We start from the raw sequence: 20,298 nt of genomic DNA on the forward strand, positions 1-20,298 counted from the left end.
TTTCTTTGTAGAAGGCTTTGTTTTTATTGTGCGGCTTTGTTTAGCTTGTGAGCACTAAAATGGTAATGAATGGCTTTTACCTGTTGAAAGGAGCTTCCTTGACTATATGCCATCAACTGCTTTAGATCCCTTTGAAGGCATGTGGTGACAGACTCTCCTTGCTGGCTGTGTGCAAGAACGGCTTTCGAATCATTCAAGGACACTGAATGATAGAGGGAGATCTGCGTGCATCCCTTTTCTTCCTCCCTCGTCATGGGTCAGGTCAAACCTTTGAGGCCAGCGGGGTGGTTTGTGTGAGCCATCATAGCAACTTCTGCTTCTGGCCGGAACGTGCGGGTTGAGGACAAATGCTTTGCAGAGGTCACTGGAATTTCACTTGGTGTGCAGCTTGGTGTACAACAGATGTAAAACTTCTCCAACAGTTGTCTGTCTCTTATTTTTCACTTGTAGGTTTATTCTTCAGTCTAAAGGAGTGATTCATAATCAGCTCTTAGAAAAACAGAGAATAGCTGAAGAGAAAATTAAGGAATTAGAGGTAAGTTTTTGGCAGGTAATGATGATGAAGGTAGAACATTGAAGGTCAACAAGATGCTGTTTGCTACATCCCTTGTTTTTATCTGGTACTTTTCGTTCAGAAGGATTGTAACTAGGTGAAAATAGCGCCTGTTACGAGTAACCTACAAGTAATTCATGTCGCTTGGGTTCTTTGTTAGATCTACAACCCCAGTAGGGATGGATTGTTCGCTCTGTGTCGTGATACGAAATCTAGGGGTGAGGGATTCAAATACGATTAGTAGGAGCAGGGTTTAAAACTAGCAAAATGGTGTTTGTGTGGTTATTTGCAGCAGATAGGTGGTGTGAAACTCCGCCAGTGCTGTGCTTATTAAAAGTTTACACTGGCTCAGAACAATTGCACAAATTCATGGAAGAGAAATCCATTGAGAATTACCAAATATGTAGAAATAGCATCCTGCTCAGGAAGTCCTGAGCTAAAAATGTCTGGAGGCTGGGAAAGTACGATGAGGAAGTTCTGTGTACGCCTGCCCTGTCTTTACACTCTGCCCTGGGCATCTGCTTGTGGCTGCTGTTGCAGACCGGATCTGGGGGGAGATGGGACGTTGTTTCGACAATGTGGTCAGAGCACTTCTGTGTTCTTATGTTTATCTGACTGGGGTATTCAAGGCACAGAAGAACATCTAGGAAATATGTAATATTTAGAGTCTGTGCAAGTTCCAATGTTCAACAAGTTATCTCGTGAATCTTGACTATCTCCTAGGGACTATGTGTACAGCTTACAGTTCTTCAGAGAAGATGTTCAAAATGTACTTTTCCAAGGCTGTTAGTGTATTGTTTTTTTCTTAATGCCCCAATAATGTAATTAATACAAAACCCTCTTCCTTGGTTTTTGAGGAATGGCAGGAAAAGACCAAGTTATGTTAAGCTGCTAATCTCACTTGTTAATGTTTTGGAGAAAGTGAACATGCAGACCAGCTAAGCAGGGACAAGCAGGAGTAGGAAGCCAGTGCTCAAACCTACTCACACCCGTGCAGTTCTGTCTCCATTGTGTCCTACTTATACTAAAGCACAAGCAGAGTTTGTATTTTTTCTAATTCCTTCTTAAAACTCAGCTTACCTGGGAGGCTGTAGGGCAAGCACATCACCACATGTTGTGTTGCCTGGCGCGTTTTCCGTGCCAGATACTAAGGGGTTTTGTGTTTCTGGCCGTGAGAAGTTTTTCTGCGCAGGGAAAACGTGTAGTCCGTGTATAGGCTAGATATTTAAGGTGGTGTTAATTCGGACAAGGCACAGTCATTTTTATGGTTATATGATAAAAGTCATTGTATCCTGGTGACTCTGGAGCCATCCCAGATGCCAGTGGCTTTACACAAGGGCAATCCTGGGGCTGGGGTTGGAGAACTTCACAGTGGCACGTTTGGACTGGGAAGTGACTGGAGTGTGGTTGACAGCCCCTGTTTACAAACTGTCCATCAGGTCCATGGGACTGTGGTCAGCTTTTTGGCTACTGTGCCCTTCAGCTGTGCATTTCACTTTCTTCCTGCTCCTGGTGGGGAATGATCTTACCCCCTGAACTTTCTGGTTGCTGAGTTCAGCAGAATGGATGGAATTCACCCCGAAATTACAACCTTTGCCATTCTTACACAAAGCCCCAGAGCTGGCTGCTTTGCAAGTGTGTTTTTCTGCTTTGTAGCTCCGTGTTGCTTGAGTCTCTGGTTGTAGCCACTGAAGTTCCCAGCAATAATGACTGCCTCAAAAGGCGCTGGGAATGGAAAGGTTGGGTTTTCTTTTTAAGTGTGGATAGTAGGGCTCAGATTGCCAAAACTTTCAACAGTTTGTTTTGAGTGAACATTCAAGCCCAGCAGAGAAGTGGTGGAGTCACCATCCCTGGAGGGGTTGAAGAGACGCGGAGATGAGGTTCTCAGGGACCTTGGTTTAGCGCCAGTGTTGGGTTAATGATTGGATTTGTTGATCATGAGGGTCTCTTCTAACCAAAACGATTCTATGATCTTTTAACTACTCTGCTTCCAGCTGGCTGGCAGTTTTGTGGAAAGGATTTTCCTTAGGCTTGGGATTCCCTGCGGAAGAGGACAAACTCTTAGACTAACAACTGCTGGAAACTGAGATTTCAGGGGAAATACCTGAGTCCAAGTCAGAGAGCAAGCACTTACACAGGAGCAGGGGATTTTGCTGTCCTGAAAACAAGTTGTGACAGAAGCAGGAAAGAATGTGAAACTTTGTGACCTTGTGCTTCCACTGCATCATTGTAAAATAAATATCAAACCAAGATAGGTTAAAACTTCCCTGCATCCGTTATTAAAAGTGGAAGGATTTTAAAACTTAGGTGTAGATTTTACGTTGTTAACTACTTTATTACCTATTCACATTTCTCACTTTACATAGTTGAGTCAAGCTGGTCATGGCAATCCTTCAGTATCCACATGGTGTGGCTGATCTGGGTACTCATGTAGTATGAGCTTGAGTCAATTATGCCTTGCTATTACGACGTTGTTGCCAAGGTACTGTGGAATGCATGTTTTTGATACAAGCCTGATTTTGAGCAATGCTTTCAGCACAAGCTTGGTGCTGTTTGCAGAGGAGCACAACACGGCGGTCTGAGTTCACTGCTAAGCTCTTCTGTAAATTCATCCAGTGTTGATGCAAGAAGAGCTCCTGAGTGCTGACCATTTGTGCACATGTGGGCTTTAACCTGCTTCAGAGATGGGAGATGGGTTTCCTGAGGTTCACAGCTGGCAGAGTGAACTTTGAAAACACTGAGGTGTTTTGCCTGGTTTTCTGGTTTGAAAGCTGCTTGTATCCCTCCTCTGATAGTCTCCATTGCAATGCATGATTGCAGTTATTCCCTTTCCCCTCCCTTGGGTTCCTCTGCTGCTGAAGCGATGCGTTGCCTTTTTCAAGGCAGCACCACAAAATCGCTGTGATACTGCTAGTTTGGTCGTCCCTGCTGCTTATCACATGGCAAAGCAGCAAGGGGAACCAGACCTGGCTTTGTACAAGGCTGGGAAAATAAGACTGGGCTGGAATCTGCATTGGATGTGCTCAGTGAGAGGAACTCTGTGGAAACACTTAAGGGTATGGATTTGGAAGAGGGGTAAATACACAGCCTGTCCGTTACTCTGCAGAAAAAGCAAGGGAGCTTTACCCTTTGTGTTACAGCTAAGGTATGGATTTAAATACATATACATACATATGTAGCATTCCTAACTTCATGAGTTGTATATAATCATTTGGAATCCAAATAGACTGCCCAGGCTTGCAGGCAAAACACACATGCCTGCTTAAAGGCTTTGCCAGCAAGGCTTACAAAAACCTGCTTGGGTCTAGCAGGGACTGATGGCATAGACTGGCTCACATACTGGCACGGGAAGCGTCCTGCTTAGTAGTAGCAATTGGATTTTTCCAGTCCTGATACTATCAAATTCTTGTTGTGTTTCACAGTACCAGGGGTATGTGTTAAATCTATTTTGAAAGCATTCTAAAGGGATGAGCACAGACTCTTTTTAGCTCAGCAATGTTTGTGCAGTATTAGGAGAAAAACCAAGTAATGTTTTTCTTCCCTTGTTTGTAAGGAAACATGATATGTGAGGGGTGGAACAATGCTTTGTTTCAGGAAATGTTATCCGTTTCCATTGTAGGGCTAGATGGATTCTGTTTTTAAATGTGGCATTTTAAAAAGAACAAACTCTATGATGTTACAAAGACATGGAAAACTGATTCTTCGTTAGGGGTGGAGAAAGTGATTATTGCTGTGTTTTCTCTGATAATATCTGGTAGTCCCCTTCTCTCCTGCTATATTCAGCATGTTTAGTTGTCAGGCGTTGTCAGACTAAATTGCTAAAAATAACAAATAAGGAGGAGGCTCTGCTGGGCAGCTCTGACTACTGTGTGCCACTGAATTTAGCTCCTATGTGAAAAGGGCAAAACCAACCTTCAGCTTTCTTGTTGAACTGGATTTCTGTTTGAAACTCTGACCACAACATTGTTGTGTGCCTGTTTCCCAGGCAATTCTTCCACACGTTTGTGGGAGACTGAAAGTTTACTGCTGCGGAGATAAAGGGTTGGTTGTTTTCTTCTCTGCCTGCCTGGAGTAGAAAATACAATTGGGAGATCTGTACCTAAGTGCTTGATTTCTAATTCAGAAATTCTTCATGTGATCTCTAAAATGCAACGTCCAGTTGCCCTGTCGCACACATAAAACTTCTTTGCTCTCGTTCATGGTAGAGAAACACTCTGTTCTCAAACACCACTGTGCTTCGTGTTTAAAGGCTTAGGTGGTGTTGCAGGGCTCCTTCCTGGTAAAGTTAAAAGGTGACTGTGTTGCAATGCCTTACGGTGACCAGACATCAGGTGTAACAACTGATTTCTTCCCTGGCGCTGCCTGGCTGCAAACTTGCTCATGCTGTGGCTTCCATTCCTCTAATCTTCTTTCTCTAGGAGCTTTAAAATGGCTTTGCTGCAGCCCTGAGGCGTAATGGTGGTGCCCCCTTCACCATGAGTCGACTGGGGCGGCTCTGGTTGCCACAACAGTGTTTTCATACCCTGTGGGAACAAAGATGTTAAGCAGGTGAGGTGTGGCTGGGGAGAAGTGCCGGATCCCAGGCGGTGATGTTCTCCGAGCAGGAATGGCTGGGATAGACCTGCTCCGTGTGCCATGTGCTCCTGCGGCCGCTCTCTGGACGGCTCTTCATTTTTTATGCTGAAATCATCACCGTGGAGGCCAATTCTGAGGGTGACTTTAATGAGAGGAAAACAAGTCCCTTGAGATTTGTGGTGCGCTTTGCAGACCACTAAGTGACCATCAGAAGGTAACAATTGTTAGGCTGTTCCCAAGATAGATCAGTTTCTTCCTGGGATTTACAGCACTGAAGCGCTCATCCCATGGTTGGCTTGGGATAGACCAGTGCCCAGGAATGTGCGGTGGGCTTTTTAAATAAACAGGGGAAAATAAGGAATGCTCTTATTTGCTTTGGAGAGGGGAAGCCTCAAGAATAGTCTTCTGTGCTTTAGCCTGGAGCAGATTTTACTTTGGATGAGTGTGCTGTTCTCTCATTCCATTGCTGGCATACATGCACGTACTGAGGACATGATTTTAAACACATGTGGTCATGAAGCTGCCCCTTGTTTCTAAGCGTGTGCATGGACAAAGTCAGGCCCTGGTTTGGTGTCAGCCCCACTGGTGGTGTGACTTGCTCTGCTCTAAGCCAGAACCATCCATGCAACCTGGCGGCTCGGCCGCGATCATGATTGCAAACCTGTACAAAACTCCTTTGGCACGGATTGTTTGCAGGTTTGGGATGTTGCTGGAGAGCAGATTGATTTTTATTTTCTCAGTTTGCTTGTCCTGGAAGGTGGTGTGTTGTGCGGTGGGGTTTTTGTTTTTCCCCAATTTGTTTCCCCTTCTCCCCACACAATGTTACAGTATCTGATATTTGAGAATTCAGAGTGGTGGTATCTCCTTCTCCTCTTGCCCCTGAATCACACGCTGGAGTTTCATTAACTCTCCCTGGCCATCGATGAGTCGGGAGTCCAGATGTGCTCTGAACTTGAGAGAGACAATAAATACATCCAGAGGGTCACTTGTTCCTAGAGGTGATCTTCTCCCTCTGCTCGCTGTAATGTGGAGGCTGGACACCCGATGTGGAGTACGGAAGTGAACTTAACAGCTAACATTTGGACTTGCCTGGGGCTTTTAGGAGGAAGCTGTGGGAGCTCCACAAATGATGGAGATTGGTGTGAACGTGAGCATGGAGCCTCACCAGGCCCCCTGGCACAACCAGCCATGTAGTGGCCTTAAGCTTCTTCATCATGCACGGCTTTGGGTGCCCAAGGCAGCTGCAGGTGTTTGGGAAGATCCTTCTGGGCATGGACTTGGTGACGTTCCTGGGAAATGTATTTCATCTTGGCTCTGTTGGCTTTTGTCATCCAGGCCTGAGTCTGTGCCTTCACTAAGGGCTTGCTCCAGCTTTTCAGGCTGCAAAGCTGGCGTCTTGGCAGTCTTGGCTTGCTTTTTGAGGACACGGGTGGTCTGGCTGCCTGCCCGAGCTCGCTGTCACCTGGGGAGCATCCACAGGCACGGACGGAGCTGTCAGCACCGCTCTGCCCTCTCTGGTGATGCTTGTTTGAACAAGGGAGTAGCTGAAACTCTTTTTTCCCTATGGGTCTGGCTGCCTTACAGGGAGGAGAGTCTGCATTCTAATGCCTTTTTTTTTTTTTTTCAATGAAAAGTACTCTGAGCAATGAGGAAAAATAGGATTTAAAATAATAAAATGGTGAGAAGGTTAAGAGTGTAATGGACACAGAGCTAACACTATCAGGACAGAATAATTCTTTATGGAGGAGACATCTGTCATTGGACTGGGGCCATACAAATTTTAGGTAAATACTGGAGGAACTGGGGCATAGCTAATGCTGCTCTAATTCTTTCTGCCCTCTAAACTGACTGTGCTGATGGTAACGTGAATAACAGGCTTTATTTCTTGCTTTTGAGGCTGTGATGAATCACTGGCTTAACTTACTACTTCATGTTTCAAGCCTAACAGTCTTATTGTCACTTGTCAAAAGTGAGGCCAGCAGAAGGATTGCATTCCTACAGCCTAACTTAACGTGCACGTTATGCTGTTTCTCTTTTATGCAAATCGCATCATCTCTGATCCCAGAGAAATGAAATTTGACTGTGCAACTAGCACCTTGCAGCTCTAAAAGGGAACAAACGCTTTTCAGTAATCACAAGAAAGGAGGTATGATTTTTCAAAGACTGGTTCTGATTCCTGCGGTAGATTTGTTAGATAAAGCTCAAATAAGAATATGTTCCACTTTGAGAACTGCGTAGGAAGCTTGTCCTATGCTAGGCAGTGCACAAGTCACTGGTTGCAAAACATGATGTAATCTTAGAGGCACAGAAAGAAGAAATCATCACATTTAAGAGGGGATTCCCAGCTCTCTGAAAGGATCTTCCACTGGTTTAGACCTGGAATGGCTTATGAAAACTTTAACATCTCACCACATTTTTGTGAAGGGTGGTTGTGGGTGATGCTGATTTGGCTGGATCTTTCAGTCGGAACAGCCATTCACCCCACTAAGTTTTCAAAATCCCAGATTTTTGCAAGCAGCTGCTTAATTAGTAATTCTTTGTTAGTCTTCCCTGCACTGCAGACTGCAAAGTAAGCACACAAACCAGCTGAGAGGGCAAGGGCTTCACCAAGGGAGAACTGGAATTTGATGACTCCTTGTTTTCACTGTTCCTACCTTTATTTTTAGGTAGGTAATTGTAGATTTAAAAAAAAAAAACAGGAGAATTATTAACATGGGTGTTGGTTGCTTCCTTTTAAATCCTTTATAGATGCTTTCAAAATAAATGTAGCCCTGAACTTGTGTTGGGATTTCTTTTTGGGGGGGATTCCTCCAGTTAAAAAAGCTAATTTGAAAAAGCTTGTCAAGCAAACATTGCCAGTATGCTCATATTCCTTTGTAATCCAGGTGAAAGTGATATACATTATGTGTTAATTAAGAAAACACTACTTCTGCTGCGTCTAAATGATTTTGTCCATCCAGGAGCCTACATTTAGTCGCCTGGGTCTCAAAACATTGTTTGTTTCCTCTGATTAGCATTAAGCTGCTCTTATGATTCCACTGAAATCATTTTAACACAAAGTTGGTAGATAAATCAGTCTTTGACAGTGAATCAGATCCTGGTATAAAATGACAAAGCTCTCTTTTGTGCTTATGGCTGCGGAACTATCCAAAGCAGAGAGCCGAGCTGGACACGGGTCCCTCTCCGAATTCCTCCTGGCATGAGTAATGGTTAGTCACCAACCCAGTGCCGCTGTCCTTGCCTTAGTCACCGGCCCTATGCGCTCGCTTGTTGCTGCCCTTTATGCTGAGCAGCTCTGGGAGGGGGATTATCCATGCCCGATAAACCTCCCTCCTGCCCCATCTCCTCCATCTGGCTTGGGGAGAACAGGAAACGATTATTTGGAAAGCGTGCTCCTGCGTGTAGACCTGACCCAGCCCTGAGTCAGCTTTGTAAAGCCGCACCTTGCTCGCCAGGTATGCGGGGCGGCTGTCACGGCCGCTCCCTCCTTCCGTAATGTGTTCCCAGCGGGGATGTGGCTGCTTTCTGCCTGCCAGGCAGCTGAACTAAGGGGGGATGCTGGTTAGCTGGGAGTTTACATCGTGGTTTTATCGCTGATTTGTTGAGTCTGAAATTTTTCTTTTAAAATGGCCTCGTTTGGCTGAGGCTGCAAGAGTGGAAAGGTGTGGGATGGCTTTGCAAAAGCCACATTGCTAGAAGGTATTCTGATGAGCCCTACTGACTCTGCTGGGCCGTAGAAACCAAAGCACCAAATTAGGGAACTTACCGTGTTTTGCAAGAGGCGCTTTGGTGCAGGAAACTTCCGCCAAAGCAAAACATAGGGGGTTTTGGAATCTGGGTGAGTTTCCCCTCCCCAGCATCTCTGTGTTTGACCTGCCTCTACTGTCCAAAGTCTGTATAGGGTGCAGCATCTGACCTGAAGCAATGTTCCTCTGAAAACTTCTCTAAGTGGATAATTTTGCCAAGAAGGGGTGTCTGTAAAGGAATCCACCAAGTTGATAATATATTTCTGCTGCCACCTACTGAAAGGCTCCCAGTAGGTTTGATTCTGTAGTAGTTAACATCACGTTTGGTGTCTACATCGCCCCTTCTTCTCTTGAAAATAGCCTTCCTTGGTACCAAATGTGGAAGCAGCAGGTGCTTTTCCAAATTGGCTTTCTCAGAGTGTCAAGGTGCTATGTTAATGATGGTGAGGCGTCGCTGGTTGTGCTCTAGGTAGAATGGATGTATGATGGAAGTGGATGTGCACCAGCAGTTCTTTATGAAGGTGCCTCTAAAGATCCTCCTGAGTTGGCAAGTGCACTTGTATGCTTGATGTCTTCCTTCACTCTAATCCAGACGGTTTTGAACTGACCAAGAGCCCCCGTTACCTTCTGGAAAGAATGGCTAAGGGAAAACCCAGGGATCTGAATCATCACTTCTCTTAGGTAAATGGTATCATCATGCTTCTGTAAGCAGCTGTCGTCAGAAACCAGCTGGGCTCCCTTCCTATTGCAGTTCACTCACTCTTGAGCAAACTCCGGGCAACTTCCTGAGAGCAGTAACTCTGCTTGGGAAGTCTTGAAGTGTATCTAAATATTTGGTGGTTGCTGTAGTGTGGTAATTCCCGATGTGTGCGTGCGTGCCACAGTGTTGCCCTGGGTGAGGACGGGTGCTGGGTGGACCCCTTAGGGCGTGGGGCTGCCCACTGCTGTTCTCTCGAAGCAGCAGCAGCCGTGGGCTGTTCAGCAGGTCACCTCCTTCCCCCTGATGGGTTCCGCACGCCCTAGGCGCATCATCGCCTGTGATCTCAGGCTGACCAGACTGTTTTCCTTGCCCACGATGTGTGTGATGACGGCTTGATGTGCTGTTCTCCACCAAGGGGGTTCAGGCAATTCCAGCCACCAAATCAGCGGCGCTGGCCCTGGGAGCAAGGAGCAGCTCACGCTTTTGCTTTCCTCTCAGGGAAGATCCTTCCCCAGACAAGTGTGTGCTCCCAGCTCTGTCTCAGGTTCTGCTGATCACTTTCCCAAAGAGTGCGCACACAGAGCCCTTGAGGAATGTCAAAAATGACCCGGGTTAACTTAGGGAGATACAGAAACTCTCGGCTAGCAGATTTATTGAGACAGTGTCACAAGATGAGCTGTATCAGGGCTCCTGTTTGAGACACTGGGTCATGCCTGAAGACTCCACAGCGTTCCTCGACGAAAACCTTCTAAGCGCAAGTAGTGGGATGCCAGCATGTGGTGGCTGGTAGCCAAGCACGTTGTGTGCTGTGGGGCAGGTGGTTTTCTCTGCGGGGGAATCTACCAGCTTGTTTTGTCCTCACAAGCTGGATGTAAAACCAGTTTGTAGAAAAAGTTTGTAGTTCTTTGTTGTTTTTTTTATTTTTTAAAAAAAAAAAGTTGAAATGAGAAGGCATGTTCTAATACCAGATCCTTAAATTTCCATGGAAACATTTTTGTTTGGGTTTAAGCATATTTGTGTTTTCAGGTCAGGGGTTGAAGCTCTTTTTCTCTTGCTGAGGTGAAGAGAGAGAAGTGGAATTTGAAGAGCAAAAGGAGTAGATGTTGAATGAGAAACTGCTACTTGAAGCAGGAAATTCATCTGTGAGTGCAAGGCATAATGCAGCGTGAATAAGCTGTGGCTGCTATGTTTTGGTGTCCTGCAGAGAGCAGAAGTGCAGTTCCGGCTCTTTGGGCTACGCGTGCACCCTGCGCAACACCGGGCTGCGCTGCCACCCACGACAGGCTCTGGGACACCTGGGTCTGGCTGCCGGCTCTCTCTGAAGGCAAATGCGTCTGAGTCACAGTGCTGGGGGAAGTATGTTGCTCTGATCATCGAAAGCCCGTCTGAGAGGAGCTGATTAATAGTTTTTTCTTGCTGTGGAATCTGCGGATGCCGGCTCTTTAATCTGCCAGGAATGTGAGGTCTGGGTGCGTCATCCTGCTTCTCCAGCAAAGCACCGGTCTCGCTGGCTCTGTGATGCGGAGGAACCGGAGGTGGAAGGCTTGAGCAGGAGGTGACTTCCCGCCATGTCAAAAGGCCACAGGCCACCTCTCTTAACCACAACCCCTTTTCTTTTTCGGGGTGTGAACTGTAATTGCATTTGCATTAAATCTAGTATTTCCGCAACTGCTGCCAAAACCAAATAATGCGGAGCAGGTCAGGGCGCAAGTTTTGCTCGTGACACAGAGTGAAGTACAAGGGAGAGACGTGGTAAGGGACAGTGCTTGGGTGAGCATTTGTGGTGTTGATTTGCTGTAACCAGCAGCGCCAGGGCACAGGCTCTGTGCTCACCAGTAAGAAGCGTGCGTGACAAGGGGGTGGCTGCTCTACATAGCCCCTGGCTGGGGCTCATCAAGCTGCTGCTTCCCAGAGCTTGTGCTTTGTATATGGGAGAAACGATGGGCCAACTGGGAGGGGAGAGAAAGGGCCAGGTTTGGTGGCACTGTCTGTGGTCAGGTGCAGGAGAACGTCAGAGCCCAACTTCAGAGCCCCAGGAGTGTTGGGAGGTCCAGCTGGTGGGCTTGGCTCTGCTGCCCAAAGAAGAGTTTGTGGCCATCACTTGTTGCTGGCTGCCTTGGTGCCAGGCAGCCATTAGCATGGCAAACCAGCTGCCAGAAAGCAGATTTAGGTCAGGACATTTCCTTTTGGGCTAGTTCAGACACATCATCAGGGCTGTGGTTTGTCCTGCAGCCCTTGCTGGCTGAAGGTGGCTGTTGGCAGCGGGATTAGTTTAAAAGAATTATAAATTTAATTTAAAAGAATTATAAAACTACAAGCTGGCATCTTTTGCAGTTTTTCACCCTACCAGCTGTTCTGGATGTGGTCCAGACCTCGCTAGCCTGTTGCAGTATCCATGTGTTTGTCTTGTGTCCCAGTGCAGATGTCAGTGCCCTTCCTGTGTGGGGACAGGCGGGGGACAAAGAGGCTGTCACCACAAATAAGGCGTTGGATGAGAACTGGCGTATTACTTTTTTCTATAAGATAACATCAAATATTGAGGTTAGTTTTGGAAGCACATGAAAACAGATGAGAGAAGTAAGAATTTAACCAGGTTTACACTTAGAAATGTGGGGAAACCTTGGCCGTAATAGCCAACAGCTAAATACTCTGGTTTAGGTCTCGGAATTTTCATGATGTTTTCATAGAACTTCGCTAGTTGAATCTGAAAGCAAAACCAACCTCAATTACTTGTTTGGGGCTTTTTCTCATTTATTTTTCAACCTGTAGTGTGGTGGGAACAAGTGAGGGTGCAAGAGCTCGTCCTGTGCTGGAGCAGGGCAGCTGCCTTGATTTGAGCATGTGTGGAGTGTCTTGCCTGCCTGGAACTCTGTACCTGCAAATCCTGCTGCCTTCCCCCATTTCTTCAGCTACCTCTGAGGTGTCCCCCATCTCCCCTTCCTCCTGTCTGTGGTGGAGAGGCTTCTTAGAACCTTGGGTCGTTCCTCCCTGCGTGAGAGTTACTGTGCGTGGATCATGCAAACAAAGTGGTGTTTCCGAAAGCTGCGGGGTGGCTAAGGAGGAGTGCACGCGTTGCCCTGGCCAAGCAGGCGTTCACAAGCTGTGCCTCTTATGTTTCAACTCCAGTATAAGTTGGGGGATGACCTATTAGAGAGCAGTGTAGGGGAAAGGGACCTGGGGGTCCTGGTGGACAGCAGGGTGACCATGAGCCAGCACTGGGCCCTTGTGGCCAGGAAGGCCAGTGGTACCTGGGCTGGATTAGAAGGGGGTGGTCAGTAGGTCAGAGAGGTTCTCCTGCCCCTCTGCTCTGCCCTGGGGAGACCACACCTGGAATATTGTGTCCAGTTGTGGCCCCTCAGTTCCAGAAGGACAGGGAACTGCTGGAGAGAGTCCAGCGCAGCCACCAAGATGCTGAAGGGAGTGGAGCATCTGCCGTGTGAGGAAAGGGTGAGGGAGCTGGGGCTCTGGAGCTGGAGAAGAGGAGACTGAGGGGGGACTCATTCATGGGGATCAATATGGAAAGGGCGAGTGTCAGGAGGATGGAGCCAGGCTCTTCTCGGTGACAACCAATGATAGGACAAGGGGTAATGGGTTCAAACTGGAACACAGGAGGTTCCACTTAAAGATGAGAAGCAGCTTCTTCCTGTGAGGGTGTCAGAGCCTGGCCCAGGCTGCCCAGGGAGGTTGTGGAGTCTCCTTCTCTGCAGACATTCAAACCCGCCTGGACACCTTCCTGTGGAACCTCAGCTGGGTGTTCCTGCTCCATGGGGGGATTGCACTGGATGAGCTTTCCATGTCCCTTCCAATACCTGACATTCTGGAATTCTGTGACACTCAAAGTGTATTTTGCAGTGTGGTAAATAAATATCTAGCAAGTGGATGTGGTGGCCATGAACCAGGAGGCTGAACTTGCCCCACCTGCTGACAAACCAGCCCCTTCCTGCTGTGCTGTCTCTGTTTTCCCCTTACTGCCTGGCCATACTCTCCATGCAACTGCTGGGGAGACCCCAGCACCTCCCTGCAGAGCGTGGCCCTGCTTGTGCGCTGGGAGCTCAGGCTTTTTTGTGTCACCTTTACCCTGTCACCTTCCCAGAGCAAGTCTCCTTTCTCAGTCCTGCCCTGAGAGTCCATGACTCAGGCCATGGTATCTCTTGCTGGTTTGAGTAACCACCTTGTCTGGCCAGGAGCGGGTGGGTGAGTGGGTGGCGGCAGTTTACCACACTGCTGGTGTGGGGAGCAGGTCAGGGCTCTCAATCTGCAGCTTATAGGTTGTGTGGCTTGCTGTGCAGGGACAGTGTGCTGCCCTGTCTTCTTGGGCTCCTGACTGGAGATACTGGTGTAGAAGTAACATCAGATGCTGCAGAGAGCAGCAGCTTTGATTTCATGAGGGACCAAAACCAGCAGTACAGTTCTGGTGTTGCACTGGAAATTCCCTGCTAGCTGCACTTGCCTTGGCACAGCCAACGGAGAATTAACACTTGGAGCAGAGCACACCTTCTCAGGAAAATATATGCAGCTAACTGGGTGATGATCTAAAACCTAGCAGCCAGAACGTGGTGTCAGAGGACATGGGGTTATCTAGGGCTGCAAGTCATTGTGGACGTGTGAGTTGGTGGCTGCGGTGGCGTTCCTTCCGCAGGGAGCAGGGACCGCCAGCCTGGCACATCTGGCCGGAGCAGAGCAGCCTCCGGTGTGAGCTCAGAGCTGTGCGGATCTCTGGCAGAGCTGGTGTGGCTGGGCGGTGTGTGTCAGCCGGCTTGCTCACGGCGCTGCTCCCCGGGAAGGCGACCAGGGAGAGACGGAGTTTCCTGTCTAGACCCCAGTAATAGCGGTGAGGAGGGGTTTGCACGCAAGCTCCTGCTCTTTCTCCTGTGGTTACCAAAGCAAAAATGAGGCCACAGCTCCTCAGAAACGTACACTGTCTCAGAAAACGCGGTAACCATCTGCTCCTTGCCCTCCCCTTGCTCCGGGCTGTTATTTGGAGTGAGAGCCAGCTGCTGTGCCTGCAGGAGAGCTCAGAAGTTCGCAGCCCCCAGCTGCAGGTTTCCTTTGGTGCTCAGGGGATGCTCCTTGAGCTTGGAAATCAGTCTCCCTGGAGCTGACTTCTGGAAGGAAGGGGTAAAAGCATCAGGACCAGCCCAGATCCTCTTGCCCCAGAAACTACATGACCGAGGAGAGTGATGGAAGGAAATACAATTTCCATGAATCCTCAGCTGCCTGGGGCTGCAGGTGGTGCTTAAGAAATGGCATTAAACCATGTCCCTCTGCCATGCAGCAGCAGCAGCAGCCCTGTGCATGGGCTGTGACAGCCATGAATGCACCTGCGCTGCATCAGGCAACGTTAGTGCTCAGGGTCCCTCATTGTCAGGAACAGGGAGCCAGAATCATTTCATAAATTAATTGCATTAAAAAATGTTTTAGTAAGAAATGAACACATGGAATTCAACGGAGTGAGGAGGAGCTCAGGCATACAGAGGTTTTATGTGACCTGTGTCCTCGTGCAGCCTTTAGATTGGTTCCTTAGATGTGACATCCCTCGCCGTCTGTCCGGGCAGCGTGAGAAGGGGTGGCGGTGGCAGAAGTGCCGCTCGTGCGTCAGCAAGTGGCCGGCAGTGGGAACCCCCGCTGCGCCTCCTTTCCTAGTGGTTTCCTGAAAAGCAGCTCTTGTAAGCGAGAGGGACAAGGAGCCCTTTGGTGTACCCACGGCCCTAGCTGTCGCTAGCATCCTTTACTGTTTAAACAAAAGCCCTTTAGTACATAGCAGTGGGGCTAGAAGAGATGTCCTCATGGCACGGGCATTTCAGCTGAGTGTGCACAAATGTCACTGCAGGTCTGCTGTGAGCGGATGGATGGGGAGTGATGGCAGCAGCACTGTCCTGTGTGCAGGTGGATTTTCCTTCAGTTGTGGGTCCCGGCAGGGGAGACTGTCAGGGGAGCACCAGCCGGCAGGGGCAGTGTCCTCTGGCTCACACAGAAGCCCCCTCTGCCTGCTCCACATAGCAAGAGGGTGCTACTTGGCAAAATCCAGGGGTATTTCTGCTGCAGGCTGCACCCATGGGTGCTGCTCTGCTTCAGCCTTCTGGGAGCTGGGGGAGCAGCGCAGAGTGACATTTTCACAGAATCACAGGGATCGGAAGGGCCCTGGAAAGCTCATCCAGTGCAATCCCCCCATGGAGCAGGAACACCCAGCTGAGGTTCCACAGGAAGGTGTCCAGGCGGGTTTGAATGTCTGCACAGAAGGAGACTCCACAACCTCCCTGGGCAGCCTGGGCCAGGCTCTGACACCCTCACCAGGAACAAGTTTCTTCTCAAATTTAAGCGGAACCTCTTGCGTTCCAGTTTATACCCATTGCCTCTTGTCCTATCATTGGTTGTCACCAAGAAGAGCCTGGCTCCATCCTCCTGACACTCCCCCTTTCCATATTGATCCCCAGGAATGAGTCCCCCCTCAGTCTCCTCCAGCTCCAGAGCCCCAGCTCCCTCAGCCTTTCCTCACACGGGAGATGCTCCACTCCCTTCAGCATCTTGGTGGCTGCGCTGGACTCTCTCCAGCAGTTCCCTGTCCTTCTGGAACTGAGGGGCCACAACTGGACACAATATTCCAGTTGTGGTCTCCCCAGGGCAGAGCAGAGGGGAAGGAGAACCTCTCTGACCTACTGACCACCCCCTTCTAACCCACCCCAGGTACCATTGGCCTTCCTGGCCACAAGTGCCCAGTGCTGGCTCATGGTCACCCTGCTGTCCCCAGGACCCCCAGGTCCCTTTCCCCTACACTGCTCTCTAATAGGTCATTCCCCAACTTACACTGGAACCTGGGGTTGTTCCTTCCCAGATTCAAAACTCTACACTTGCCCTTGTTATATTGCATTTAATTTTTCCCTGCCCAACTCTCCAGCCTGTCCAGGTCTCTGATGGCAGCACAGCTTCCAGTGTCAGCCACTCCTCCCAGCTTGGTGTCTTTTTCCTCCAGCCCTACTGCCCAGCTGAGCAGTGCTGAGGATCTGCACTGTCCCCCTTAGCTGTCCTTGGGTTTGGTGGGCTCTGGAGGTCATTCCTGTGGCTGGGGAGGTGATCATCAAAGCCTGTGGCAGAATGCTCTAGGCTGAGGCCTGGACTCTTGTAATTTGGTAATAATCCTGCCAATGCTTATTGGTACCTGAGCAACAAAACAGATTTGGAGCTGTGCGGTCCCTCAGGGAGGCTGCGTCCAGCGCTGCGGCTCACACAGCAACGCCTTCTGCTGCTCTGGCTTCCATCAGAGACTGTTGTGTCTGTTGTTTGGAAACCCAGAGAAAATAGTCAAAAGAGCCAAGCACTGATTTTTCAGTCACCTAGGAGCACCCAGACTAGAAGGAAAAAATGCTGCATGCAGAATTCCTATCTTGGGATGCACAGCTTTGGGCTGCTGCCCTGCCAAGCGCAGCCTAATTAAAGATGTTTAAGGAGCCACCACCGTGTGTATGTGGTGATGATGCCAGGGAATTTCTGATGGAAAGGAGGATTTAGAAAACTGGCTCAGCTGAGAAGAAGAGCCCTTTTTACCGAAGTGCAAAAGGATTTTGCTGTTGTCTCTGTAAGGAGGCCTTAGCATGTTAATTCCTCTCTAGGCTCCCAGTGCTACAGGACCTGATTTCATTTTCCTGCCTCTCTGTGGTTAATGTACCCCACTTTTTGCAGCTCTGCTGTTGCAACAACCCTGGTAGTTCCAAGGAGAAGTTTCAGGGGGAACAAAATTTGAAGTCTGTGTTAAACGCTGCCCAGTGTTCATATTTAACACTTCCAGGATGCCTCTGGAAATGAGTAACTGCTGTCATCCCTTGGGAAACTCGCAGGGTCGTGCGTATGCCCAGCAGGCTGCTTGCAGCTCTGCACTGGCCCCAGCGGCCCAGCACGTGCTGTCAGTGCCAGGGCGGACCTTAACTCTCCTCTGGATTTCTGCCTTGCAGCAGAAGAAGTCGTACCTGGAGCGGAGCGTGAAGGAAGCGGAAGATAACATCCGGGAAATGCTGATGGCCCGAAGGGCGCAGTAGCTGTGTGGTTACCCCCAGGCCTCCCCAGCACCCTCTGGGTGATTTTGGGCAGCTCTGCCTGCACGCTGCTCACTGCTGCCCAGCTGCACGAGCTCCATTCTCTGACAGTTTCAATAAAACTCGTCCGCGAAGCCTGAGCTCGTGTGCCTGCCGCCTCGGTGTCTCACAGCAGCTGCTCTCCCTGTGGGGGTTTGATGGAGAAAGGAGGTGATGGTGGGATTTGGGGCGGGGGGGCCCTTCAGGGAATTCTGCTTCACTTTAAAGCAGCTGTAGCCCTTGCCCTCCAGAAAGAGCCCCTGTGCTCCTGGCCACTGGGGAAGCTCGCTGAGTTGTTCTGCTGGAGCGGGCTGGAGAAGCTGGAGCAGGGAGGCGGGCAGAGCCCATCACTGGCACCTCCGGGCTTATGCGGGTGGTCACTTGTTCTGTCTCAGCAGGGACAGGCCCTGGTTCCCTCCTTGCACACGGGCCTGGCAGAGCCCCAGTGCAGCAGTGAGCCTGTGGAGGGCCAGTGCCACCCTGTGCTTTGTGCTCGCAGTGCACCGGCCCTGTCTCTTCCTTCCAGCTCCTGGGGATCCTGGAGCCAGCCAGGAGTTTGCAGGTCCCAGTGCCGACACCCCCATGCTCTTGCTCAGTGGACACACGGCCGCTGTCACACTCTGGGCTGGCCCTTCGCCTGCTGCCCCCGGCTCCCAGGCTGTCTCACCCGCTCACTGGTTGCTCCAGCTTCTTCACTGCTGAGCCCATGCCAGCACTGCTGTGGTCACTGCCACATCTGATCTGGTCCCCTCACAGCCTGTGCACAGACACACACACTCAGTGCAGAGTCCTCGCCCAGGAGAGTTTAAGTGGAATTTAGTAAGACTGGACACACTCTGCTGATTGGGTGCTGGACAAATGTATTGACCAGCTGGTCATTTACACCCAAACGGCCCTTTCATCCCCTCACATCACTATTATTTTTTCACAGTTGTTCCTCCCAAAATCACCTACACCTCTGCCTTAGGGTCCTCCACTAGACATCCCATAGCAATTGCTGTGTAATCCCAAACAGCTTGTCCCTGCTCCAGCCTTTTGCCCCCAGACATCAACCCCGTTTTCCACAAGGTGATCTGAAGAGCTGCTGTAGGTCAGCCATGGGACACGTGGCTGTGGCTCTGTAGGGACAGCCCTGGGAAAAGGCCCTGCACAAGGTGTCCGTGCCGCCAGCATCCTTGGGTTGCGTTCCTGCTTGCCCTTGTGTGTCCATGTGCTCCTCCAGGCTGGTGGTTGGCTCTGTGAGAGCCTGACAGACCCTGGGTGTTACTTGGACTCCCCTCCTGCTGGGTCTCCCTGAGCTCCTGTGTGGGTGTGCAGAGGTGCTTTATCCCATAACTGACCATGAAGGGACAAGTTTGCTTCCCAACCTTGGCCCTGGTGCTTGGCAGCACCCAGTGAAGTTGCAGGAGTGTGGGAAGCAGGCGGGTCCCGGACCAGGTGTCCACCCACTCTGGTCTGGGACAGCAAGGATCAGCCCATAGCCAGGCTCAGCAGCCGGGGCATCCCCGCTGCAGGGCCTGGGGTGCACTGGGCTGGGCTGAGCACCAGCCCTGCCCAGCGCTTGCACTGGAACAGGACAGGCAGTGCCCAGGTGCACTGGACTGGCGGAGCCCTCTCTTCTCTGGCACTGAGCCTGATTTCCCCCACAGCCCCAGGCAGCTGGCACCCAGGCAGCTAGAACTCCAGGCAGCCCTTCCTGGTGGAGCAGGAAAGATGTGGTATTCCCTCCATGTCCCCAAGGGCAGGCACTGTGTCACTGAGGACTGTGCACTGCTTGTGATGGGTGCCAGAGCAGAAAACAGCAGCAAACCCAAGTCCTCGCCCCTTCCCACATTGGGAGCAAAAGGCCCTAGACCAGCTCCAGTTCCTACCTGAGCAGAGCAAGAACCAGCCTGTTGCTGTAAGGTGACTGCGCAGGGCTGTGGGCTCGCCTGGTGGCCAGCAAGGCCATTGCTGGCAGCAGCCAAGGCCAGGCTGGGTGGGCTGACTCCCCCACTGGGATGATGGGCTGGTGGGACCGAGAGGTGGCAGTCGGGCAGGGGCAGCTGAACACTCACCCCACTTTCCCCCCATGCCAAGGTGGGGTGAGCCGGGGCCGGCCTTCTGAGCTCCGAGAGCTGCTGAGCTGCCAGAGAGGTGACAGTGACAGTTTGCAGGGCAGGGAGCTTATGGGTGCCCCAAGCAGACCTTGGGCTGCAGCCTGCAGGGGGGCAACCCCACGCAAGGGGCTTGAAGGCTCCTGGGGACAGGCTGCTGCCAGCGGCCCTCATCAAGCCAAACCAGATTGTCTTGCCCCAGAACAGAGCCCCAAAACTGCAGGGGTGTACCGGAAGCAGCAAGCACCCAGTTGGGCAGAACTCCCAGCAAAAAAGCACAGAGGAACCCGTCGAGGTGCCTTGTGAGGCCCGTGAAAGCCTTGCAGCATAGCAGCCACGTCCCTGCTGTGCAGTGCACAGCTCAGCCCTGTCCCTGCATTGGTTCCCTTGGGCCGGGATACCGGACCTGGGCTGATGCAGGAGCAGAGGCTGAATGCAGCGTACGCAAACCAAGGGACACTGCTGCAAAAGGGTGCAGGATCTCCAGGTGATCTTCAGGGACCACACAGCAAAGCCAACATGTATCTGCCCATCAGGACGGGTTTTGCTCCCAAGGGCAGGA

At 50.4% G+C, this 20,298-nt stretch overlaps 1 protein-coding gene across 1 annotated transcript in view; it reads left to right on the plus strand.

Annotated features, from left to right (window-relative positions):
• Window positions 1-17,741, plus strand: part of PFDN1 (prefoldin subunit 1) — a 30,860-nt gene extending 13,119 nt beyond the window's left edge. The window contains exons 3-4 of the mRNA XM_065849139.2: window positions 451-535; window positions 17,521-17,741. Coding sequence (XP_065705211.2) covers window positions 451-535; window positions 17,521-17,604 — 169 coding nt within the window. The 3' untranslated portion in view covers window positions 17,605-17,741. The remainder of the gene's footprint in view (window positions 1-450; window positions 536-17,520) is intronic.
• The last annotated feature ends 2,557 nt before the right edge of the window (window positions 17,742-20,298 follow it).

This window comes from Patagioenas fasciata, chromosome 14 (genome assembly GCF_037038585.1).
Source record: "Patagioenas fasciata isolate bPatFas1 chromosome 14, bPatFas1.hap1, whole genome shotgun sequence".
Lineage (NCBI taxonomy): Eukaryota > Metazoa > Chordata > Aves > Columbiformes > Columbidae > Patagioenas > Patagioenas fasciata.